At 41.1% G+C, this 10,907-nt stretch overlaps 1 protein-coding gene across 2 annotated transcripts in view; it reads right to left on the reverse strand.

Moving 5' to 3' along the window:
* The window catches only part of ZNF407 (zinc finger protein 407), a 385,838-nt gene that overhangs the window by 144,975 nt on the left and 229,956 nt on the right, over positions 1-10,907 (reverse strand). For both annotated transcript variants that reach the window (XM_069568807.1, XM_069568808.1), the window contains 2 exons: positions 10,653-10,736; positions 2,347-2,467 (listed from right to left, as the gene is read on the reverse strand). In XM_069568807.1, the coding sequence (XP_069424908.1) occupies positions 2,347-2,467; positions 10,653-10,736 (205 nt within the window). The remainder of the gene's footprint in view (positions 1-2,346; positions 2,468-10,652; positions 10,737-10,907) is intronic.

Consider the following 10,907-nt stretch of genomic DNA (forward strand, 5'->3'; position numbering starts at 1 on the left):
AAAACCTCCATCATGGCAAGTACTATAAATAAATTTGAACACACTAACAACCTTCAGGGCACTGAAACTCTTGCATTACCTCACTGAACAGTATCTTGAAATGGTCAGGTCAAGTAAAGCCTACAGCCACCTGAAGTCCCAACCGGAGATAAGAATGAAAACAAGGGCTCTGGACAAGTGACCTCAGTCTGTTCCTACCATACGTCAGCAGCGCTTCTGTAAACTGGTACTCAAACCACATGTCTTTCAGAAACGAGTAAGAGGCTGAACGACCTTAGTGAGCCCTGAGCCTCACGGAGCCCAAGTTCCTGACTACGCAGCCCTGCTGAGTGCTCTCTCCAAAGTCATAAACGGGACACGGAGGCTAATGCAACAGCAACTGTGCGCAGTAACCTCTCCCACTGGAGAACTTTCTGCTTATCAAGAGGCTTCTATGATATTTGTCAGTGCTGTAGTAAGTGACTACTGCAGAGTGCAGCTCTGAAATCTGTAACGGGCAGATACCACTTTTATCTATTTTATATATGGGGTCTGTATAAGATCGTGTCTAAAGTAACAGTTCTGCAACTTAAAAACTGTTGTTTGAAACCACAGTTATACAGGATAAATGAAATAAGGTGGTTATACAATTTAAGTGTGAAAATTAAAATTGATCATGAAAGAAACAACTAAAGAAAAAAAAAAAAAGATTCAAAATTTAGGCATAAAGTGCAGACTGAAAGAATAAAATCCTAACAGCTAAAACTGATAATCACCAACTCAATGGACATGAGTTTGACAAACTCTGGGAGATAGTGAAGGACAGGAAAGCCGGGCATGCTGCAGGCCACAGGGTTGCAAAGAGTGGGACACAACTTAGAGACTGAACAAGAGTTATAATTAAGGGAAACTTTATATAAATTTGTAATTGCTTCCATATTTTATAGGAAAGGCAACTACAACATAACCTCTTTAATAAAATAAAATAGCATTTAATACAGTGTGCTTTTTAAAGAATTCATATTATCAGAGTTTTAAATTTTCTATGCCTATCTCTATTTGGATCACCAGTTTACCAAATTTCAAAGATACTACCAGTTTAGTGTTAGGCAAAAAACAGAACTGACAAAAAGCTGAAGGAATGAATAATTGATGAATGAAATATATCTGTAATATCTCTGTACTATTAGATGACCTTCGACAGAAAACTTAATGCAATAATGAGGCTAATAATAGGGATTGTGGCAATACATTTACTGAATGCACAGGCTACATGTGCAGGAATAACAAAAATCTACGTTTTTACAAAGTCTGCAGGTTAAGGTGGAGATCCCAATACGTCATAGGGCAGGCTGCACTGAAGAACTGCCCCCAGTACTTCCATTTCTCCATGCACAGTGGGTCCATGAGACCTTCAGCCCCACGTTTGGCTGATGGAGGCCCTAGGAAGATGGCCCTTGACTGAGTGCACACCCCGTGGTGTCTCACAGGCCACAGTGAGCTCCAAGCACGCTCACGGGCTCCCTGCATAGCGTGATCCAGTCGCAACCCCCATGCCCACTGCACTATCCCCCACGCCCTGGCTGCACGGAACTTGTCACAGAGTAAAAGGGTCACCCTGCACTCCTGCCTCTGCACGCCTGTGCCCTGCAGCCTCTGTGAAGTCACTCTGCAACCTGGCAGATGACAGCCACTGGGGCCTCCGCAAGTGGATGGAGCACTCGTCACCAACACGCTGTCAGCATGGGAACGCCACACTGTGCTGAACCGCCAGCATCGGTGTAGAACACGCATGTGTCTTAAAGTTCTACATCTTCTAAGCCGTGGCTGAAAGACTCTCTACTCCAACAGGACTGAGCTTGCTCCTTCTCTATGCACTCCCCTGGCCTTTTTAAGTGACACCAAACTCTACAAGTATTTACAAAACATTACAAGATGCCCATTATGCTACAATATCCTTAACGGCAGAAAACATCTCTTACATTATCTTCACTGTGTAAATGAGTGCCTCACTCACAGTAGCCGAGATGCCATGGGTATTGAATAATTGATTAATTGGATGGTTCCTTACTTTGAGCAAAGAAAGGAAATCACTTGAATGTCAGGTGTACCAATGAATTAGAAAACCAAAATGTAAGATTACAAAATATGTAAAGAGAATTTTACATTTTGAAAAAGAGTCACCAAAATTAGGTGGTATAATAAACTCCCAACCTAATATGTGAATCATGTTTAAATCATTGTAATTCACGCTCACCAAAAAAAAAAAAAAAAAAAATCCCAACAATTCATTGATGGCGAATTTATAGGATTCTCACCCACCATGATGACACACTTGATTACGCCTGCTTCACAGTGAGTCATTACCTGTAATCGCACCAGGGGCATCTGTAGGGTTTCTCTCCTGTGTGTACCCGCTTGTGCCGTGTCAGGTGAGACTGGGTCGTGGAAGCAAAGTTACACTCGTCACATTTGAAAGGTTTTTCTCCTGTAATAAATCAAGAAGGATTATACATTCCAACTACAAAAATTGGAAATGAAGAGCTTAATCTGTTATTAACAATTGAAAAGACATTTTTTCCATGAAATTTTAAGATCACACATATGTAGGATTTTTGAACATTTATTTGTAGAGTGAGAACCATTAATTTTTATTTCTCTATTAGAACAGAAGCAAGATATTGATCATGTATTCAAACATAACTTACACAAACAGAAACATAAAGCAAAGTACTCATCCACATAAAAATATAAATATCTGGTTTCACACTGAAATTTGGACTCCTTTAACACACTATGTTAAATTAGACCTATTACAAAAGTTTCAGTGAGCTTAAAACCACAGAAAAATATGTAACAAAAATATACTTTGAATATATAGTATAAAACTTAACTAAAATCTTGAAATTAAATAAGAAAAAAACAAAACCAAGCTACAAATTGACACCAGTTTAAAAACTTTTAGAAGCTAAGAGAAATTATAATTCACTAAGTTGAGTAAAAGGTAAAGAGGCCTCAAAGAAACATTTGACATAGTATTTAACAGCACCATAAACTTCACCTTCCTTGTACAGACACACCAGTGTGTGTGTGCTAAGTCATTTAGTCGTGTCTGACTCTTCTGGGACCTCATGGACTGCAGCCCTCCAGGTTCCTCTGTCCATGGGATTTCCCAGACAAGAATACTGGAGTGGGCTTCCATTTCCTCCTCCAGGGGATCAACCCAGGGATCGAACCCTTGTCTCCTGGGTCTCCTGCATTGGCAGGTGGATTCTCTACCACTGAGCGGCCACAGAAGCCTTTAGATACACCAGCTTCATCTGCAGACACAGTTCAGCCCTGGGGTGGTTCAAAGGCCTGCTCAGGACTCATGCCTCTCTGATTGATACGATTTTCTCCACACACACAAACTCAAAGAAGTCAGGTCTGATCAGTTTTTATAATTTCACTAGCTACACTGGCTGGTGAGTACCTGAGATGGGGTGATTTCATTTTCATTAGTGTAAATTTAAACTTAAAAACTGATACTGAATTTACTTGTTTAAAAAAATGTTTTAAGTCTGGAACAGCTTGGGAAAGAAAATCTACTTTTCAATATGCGAAGTTTATCATAACTTAAACAGAGATAATGAATTTAAAGACAAAAAACTGGCCTCTGCCTTGAGATGTCCTAGAAGCGAAAAATATACACAAAATTTCAAACTCCTGGGCAGGGGGGTAGTCGCATGGGGGGAGATAAAATAGGTAAGAACATTATATTGACTTCATGTTGAAGTGATAATGATTTGCATATATTTGGTTGGATTATTTATTTATAGAATATAATTTCCCCTATTATTTTTCCCTGTATGACTGCTGGGAAGCTTAAAAGATGTGTGAAGCTCACATTACATACAAACTAGAGGAAACTCACCATCTCTTCCCCAAAATCACAGTTGTGATGTTCACAAATGCTCTTGTCAATTGACGTTATTCCTAAGAAACTTTACACATAGGATGGATTAATTTTACAAATGTTCAATACTCCACTTACTTCTCAAGTTTTCATTAATAGTTTTATAAGCATACTAGCATATAGAAAATAAGCGATCAAAGAGCTTGGTTTACAATTGCTCTGCATCTATTCAGCCAGCCAACAGCTCTACGTCTGCTTGAAAATCAGAGTGTTTAGAAATACATCCTACATTCTCCTGTTTGTATGGTCCTGCTCATCAGTTTAGTTCAGTTCAGTTCAGTTGCTCAGTCGTGTCCGAATATTTGCGACCCCATGAACTGCAGCACGCCAGGCCTCCCTGTCCATCAGCAACTCTCGGAGTTCACTCAGACTCACGTCCATCGAGTCAGTGATGCCATCCAGCCATCTCATCCTCGGTCGTCCCCTTCTCCTCCTGCCCCCAATCCCTCGCAGCATGAAAGTATTTTCCAATAAGTCAACTCTTCGCATGAGTGGCCAAAGCACTGGAGTTTTAGCTTTAGCATCATTCCTTCCAAAGAAATCTCAGGGCTGATCTCCTTCAGAATGGACTGGTTGGATCTCCTTGCAGTCCAAGGGACTCTCAAGAGTCTTCTCCAACACCACAGTTCAAAAGCATCAGTCCTTCGGCGCTCAGCCTTCTTCACAGTCCAACTCTCACATCCATACATGACCACTGGAAAAACCATAGCCTTGACTAGACGGACCTTTGTTGGCAAAGTAATGTCTCTGCTTTTGAATATGCTATCTAGGTTGGTCATAACTTTTCTTCCAAGGAGTAAGCGTCTTTTAATTTCATGGCTGCAGTCACCATCTGCAGTGATTTTGGAGCCCCGAAAAATAAAGTCTGACACTGCTTCCCCATCTATTTGCCATGAAGTAATGGGACCAGATGCCATATCTTCGTTTTCTGAATGTTGAGCTTTAAGCCAACTTTTTCACTCTCCACTTTTACTTTCATCAAGAGGCTTTTGAGTTCCTCTTCACTTTCTGCCATACGGGTGGTGTCATCTGCATATCTAAGGTTATTGATATTTCTCCCGGCAATCTTGATTCCAGCTTGTGTTTCTTCCAGTCCAGCGTTTCTCATGATGTACTCTGCATAGAAGTTAAATAAGCAGGGTGACAATATATAGCCTTGACATACTCCTTTTCCTATTTGGAACCAGTTTGTTGTTCCATGTCCAGTTCTAACTGTTACTTCCTGACCTGCATACAGATTTCTCAAGAGGCAGGTTAGGTGGTCTGGTATTCCCATCTCTTTCAGAATTTTCCACAGTTTATTGTGATCCACACAGTCAAAGGCTTTGGCATAGTCAATAAAGGAGAAGTAGATGTTTTTCTGGAACTCTCTTGCTTTTCCCATGATCCAGCGGATGTTGGCAATCTGATCTCTGGTTCCTCTGCCTTTTCTAAAACCAGCTTGAACATCAGGAAGTTCACGGTTCATGTATTGCTGAAGCCTAGCTTGGAGAATTTTGAGCATTACTTTACTAGAGTGTGAGATGAGTGCAATTGTGCGGTAGTTTGAGCATTCTTTGGCATTGCCTTTCTTTGGGATTGGAATGAAAACGGCTTTTCCAGTCCTGTGGCCACTGTTGAGTTTTCCAAATTTGCTGGCATATTGAGTGCAGCACTTTCACAGCATCATCCTTCAGGATTTGGAATAGCTCTACTGGAATTCCATCACCTCCACTAGCTTTGTTCGTAGTGATGCTTTCTAAGGCCCACTTGACTTCACATTCCAAGATGTCTGGTTCTAGATGAGTGATCACACCATTGTGATTATCCGGGTTGTGAAGATCCTTTTTGTACCGTTCTTCTGTGTATTCTTGCCATCTCTTCTTAATATCTTCTGCCTCTGTTTCGTCCACACCATTTCTATCCTTTATCGAGCCCACCTTTACATGAAATGTTCCCTTGATATCTCTGATTTTCTTGAAGAGATCTCTAGTCTTTCCCATTCTGTTGTTTTCCTCTAGTTCTTTGCACTGATCACTGAAGAAGGCTTTCTTATCTCTTCTTGCTATTCTTTGGAACTCTGCATTCAGATGCTTGTATCTTTCCTTTTCTCTTTGGCTTTTCACTTCTCTTCTTTTCGCAGCCATTTGTAAGGCTTCCCCAGACAGCCATTTTGCTTTTTTGCATTTATTTTCCATGGGTATGGTCTTGATCCCTATCTCCTGTACAATGTCAGGAGCCTCATTCCATAGTTCATCAGGCACTCTATCAGATCTAGGCCCTTAAATCTATTTCTCACTTCCACTGTATAATCATAAGGGATTTGATTTAGGTCATACCTGAATGGTCTAGCGGTTTTCCCTACTTTCTTCAATTTAAGTCTGAATTTGGTAATAAGGAGTTCATGATCTGAGCCACAGTCAGCTCCTGGTCTTGTTTTTGTTGACTGTATAGAGCTTCTCCATCTTTTGTTGCAGAGAATATAATCAATCTGATTTCGGTGTTGACCACCTGGTGATGTCCATGTGTAGAGTCTTCTCTTGTGTTGTTGGAAGATAAGAATATTTAATGATGCATACACATTTCATCTGACAGTGTTTTGTCTGTCACTGCAGCCCAGGGCAGTAGTTAAAAGAGACAAAAAGACTTCAATCCCAATTCAGGCTTCTTCATATTTCACTCCCTACCTGGTAACCCCTGAGCAAGACCAGGAGGATAAGACACCAAACACAGAGACAATAGTGAGGATACAAGTAGTTAAGACACAGGTCAGATACTTGGCAGGGTGGCCAATAACCAGTGCTTTCATCGTTACTGGGTTTCTCTGGTGGCTCAGACGTAAAGAATCTGCCTGCAAGGCAGGAGACCCAGGTTTGATCCCTCAGTTGAAATCCTGTGGAGAAGGAAATGGCAACCCACAGCAGCAATCTTGCCTGGTTCTCCAAGGACAGAAGAGCCTGGTGGGCCACAGTCCATGGGGTCACAAACAGTCAGACACAATTGAGCGATTAACATTACACTTCTAGGTCTGTCATAGCTTTCTTCCTAACGAGCAAACAATTTTTAACTTCAAGGCTGCAGTCACTGTCTGCAGTGATTTTGGAGCACAAGAAAATAAAATCTGTCACTGTTTCCCCATCTATTTGCCATGAAGTGATGAGACGAGATGCCATGATCCTAGTTTTTTGAAAGCTGAATTTTAAGCCAACTTTTTCACTTTCCTCTTTCATCCTTATCAAGAGGCTCTTCAGTTTCTCTTTGCTTTTTACCATTAGGGTAATGTCATCTGCATATCTGAGGTTATGGATATTTCTCCTGGCAATCTTGATTCCAGCTTGTGATTTTTCCAGCCCAGCATTTTGCATGATGTATTCTGCATATAAGTTAAATAAGCAGAGTGACAATGTATAGCCTTGTCATAGTCCCTTCACAACTTTGAAACACTCCCTTGTTCCATTTCCAGTTCTAACAGTTGCTTCTTAACCTGCATACAGATTTCTCAGGCGATAGGTAAGGTGGTTTGGTATTCCCATCTCTTTAAGAATTTTCCACAATTTGTTGAGATCCACACAGTCAAACTTTTGCACAGTTAATGAAGCAAAAGTAGATGACTTTCTTAGCTGAAATAATCTGAAGTTCGTAGGAAACTGATATTGTATGCAAAAAACTATAAACTGTCTCTTTGTTTAACTTGACAACACAACAGATTAAACTATGTATTAGAAACCTTAAATAATCTATAAGCTGACAGAGAAAAAATATAATGATCTCAAAATAAACTACATAAAATACCAAGCTTCAGCCACTAAAGAAAGGAAGACTTCAGTATGTCTGGGCTCTTGACAGGAGAAGAACTCTGTGTCCATTTACACAGACTACAGTTTATTCAATCTACACATAACAGTTAATCTGTAACTCACTGATTCTATTACATGTTCAATACTATTATTGGAATATGCCCATCAGTATCTTTTTTTTTAATCCAGAAATAATCATTTCTTCTGGAAATTTCAGGTAATTTCTTCAAGAAAATATACTTCAGAAATATAGAAGTTTGTTAGTCTCAATATACAGCTAAATAAGTAAGCAAATTAAACTCAATTTCCAGATTGTAAAATTTGAAAGAAAAGCATACAAATTTTAAATAAGAATTTCCATTTGGTAATATCTGTGAACTGCATGAAATGAGACAGGTGCACTGATTAACGAAAAGTTTCTGATGGACTCACCAAACTGGTTTGGTGCACCGGGAACTGTCCCTCTGAATTGTCTGTCATTCTAAAGCCAGAAGGATCAATAAACCTGTGAGATATTAACTACTTGAGTGATGCTATCTGTGAGTCCACAGGGCTCCCTGAACATGTCCTGCTGGTGTAACTTCCTTTCCGCCTGGTTCCCTAACCTAAGAGTTCATGGTAGTTTAGATAGTGTTACTTTTCCTCCTTTCTTGGACAAGCAGAAATCCTGGGCACAATAACCACCAAGGAACAGTCTGCATCTGAGGCTCTGGGGGCAGAGAGTAAAAGGACAGCGGCACCAGAGCGGCTGCGGATGGACAGCAGTGCCCGTTTGTGCCACCCATCTGTCAGACAGGCCAGCCCTTCCCCTGGAAGTTCGCTCTGCATTCCTTTGGGCAGGCTGGTGGTTATTAAGCCGGCCAAGACTCTTCAACTACACGTGAGGATCTTCTCCTGTGCCCTTGAATCAAGGGGCTCTGACAGGTGATAAAAGTAAATCTCAGAATGGAAGATGTTTTGTGTCGGCCCCCTGGACAGCCTGTATTGCAGTGGGAGTTATTTACACCATTGGGAACGCTTTTGATGCCTACCCCTTTACAAGCTGATTGTAATTTGGGTGGATACTCTGTGGCAAAAAGGTAAACCATGTCAAGGAGGACCACATCAGAAAACCACAGATTTCCAATGAACCCAGCAAATCTGGCCTTGGAAAAAAGAAAAAAGTGTTGTGTGTTGCTTACATATTATAAATCCAGCATAAAAGCTGAGGGCCTAGACTGAGTTGTAGTAAGCTGTCTGGCTGAAGCAAAGAGTCTTAAGAACTGACTTTGGTATTAAAGAATCATGTTTGATTTGTGCCACAGAGGCAGATAAATGCCAAAAAGACAGATGCCTCTGTCTGCGAGACATTGTCCTATATGGTATAAAGTTAATAGCAAAGTAATAAGGAGCCTCTGGACCTGACATAAAATATAAAGTTGTGCCTGCTCGATGCAGGTTCATGATCGATCACCTGTAAACGCCTGTGATCACAGCCTCACCAGCCCCCCTGCGGGGGAAGAGGCGGTGCCGCCATGCTGGTAACGGGCACACAGGGGGTCCACGACCCCCAGGGCCATGCCAGGCCGAGACCATTAGCACGGCAACAGCTCAGGCATCAAAAAATTCAAAACATTAAGAATCAGAAAACCCCACATGAACACATTCTACCATAAACATTCTCAACTTCTCCCAAATAGTAGCCAAGGGTGATTGCCATCTATTGGGCTCTTCCGCCATCTCTTACACTGAATCTCTAAATCACTGGGTTCAAAAAAACGTGATCATACCCCACTACTGTAAACTTAAAACAGAATTTTCTGTTTACAAAGGCTGAGTTTTCAACATTACGTTAACATTGGACATTTTTCAACTCAATAATTTCCCTTACCCCATATAGAAATTTGAAACATATAAACTTACTATCTAAAAGGAATGGCTAGCATTAATTTTCATTGATCTTATACATAACATAATGGGCATTAAAGTGCCTGTAGTTAACTGTTACATATAACATATCAAGAATCAAAATGCACCATAAACTACGTATTTCATGTATCCTAATTTTATGCCATTTTGAGTATAACTACCAAACTCCACCATTCTCACAGTACCCAGTAAAAATCTAATGCTGTTAGAAATTCTATTACTATATGATTTATCATCTAAACTAGAACACTTGTGAGAGTAAAAAGTGGTTTGACTAATAGTTATGAGGGACATCACCAAAACCCAGCACTGTCCCAGGCACATATAATTCAGAAGTTACTTGTAAGATGTATTACAGCATACTGGTAGGTAATCAACTTTAATAATGTTTAAAACTCTTCATCCTTATGTGTTCTTAACCAAAAGTATTTAGTTTATTTTGTTGAATCACTGCAAATGATCATGGAGGGGAAAAAAATGATTCTCTTCAATGTCCTTTATCTATTTAAGTTGCCTCTTCACTGCCTTCCATTCTTAATCACAAAAAAATCTGAAAAAAGACAGTCCTACAACCACATGTGCTTGTTCCACCTGGCAGAGGGACTGCTGGCTACAAGGTCAGGTAGTTGAAGGCAGGGCTCTAGGTGAGCAGGTGAAAAGCACCTAAGAGGTAGGGTGGGCAGGAACACAGGAGAGACTGACTGAGAGGAGGCAAGCGTGAGAGGAAGACGGATGCCCCGGCCTCACAGAGCACCCAAGGCAGGGTCCTGACCACAGAGAAGCCTCTGGGGTATCCTCAGACACTTTTCCCTCCTGTTTAACCTGAATTGACAGAGGACACCTGATCCCCCAAACACGCAGTAGGCCTACTTCATAGATATATAAAGGCAGATGAATTAAAATCCTATTCAAGCAGAATTTTCAGTAGACCCTCAAGTATACAGATTTACAAAAATCGGGAACACAGGTCATGGAGGGCCCGGAACGAACGCTAGGCCCGCGGGCCGGTGGTGGGGAGGGGCGGCCACACTGACCTGTGTGCTGCCGGCGATGCTTGGTGAGGGCGTGCCGGGTCCCGCCCGCAAAGCCACAGAGGTCACACAGGAATGACTTCTCGCCTGTTGCAACAATAAACAGATGAGGGACTGCAGAGGTCACAGATCATTAAAACATATCTATCAAGGCTTTCAGGGTTACTAATTCCTCCAATCAAATGTTTCCATGTAAATATGTCAAATGGGAATGAAATTACCACTGCGGTTTATTGACTGTGATAAAATCTGAAAAGC

The sequence above is a fragment of the Ovis canadensis genome, chromosome 23, assembly GCF_042477335.2.
Source record: "Ovis canadensis isolate MfBH-ARS-UI-01 breed Bighorn chromosome 23, ARS-UI_OviCan_v2, whole genome shotgun sequence".
NCBI classification, from domain to species: Eukaryota; Metazoa; Chordata; class Mammalia; order Artiodactyla; family Bovidae; genus Ovis; species Ovis canadensis.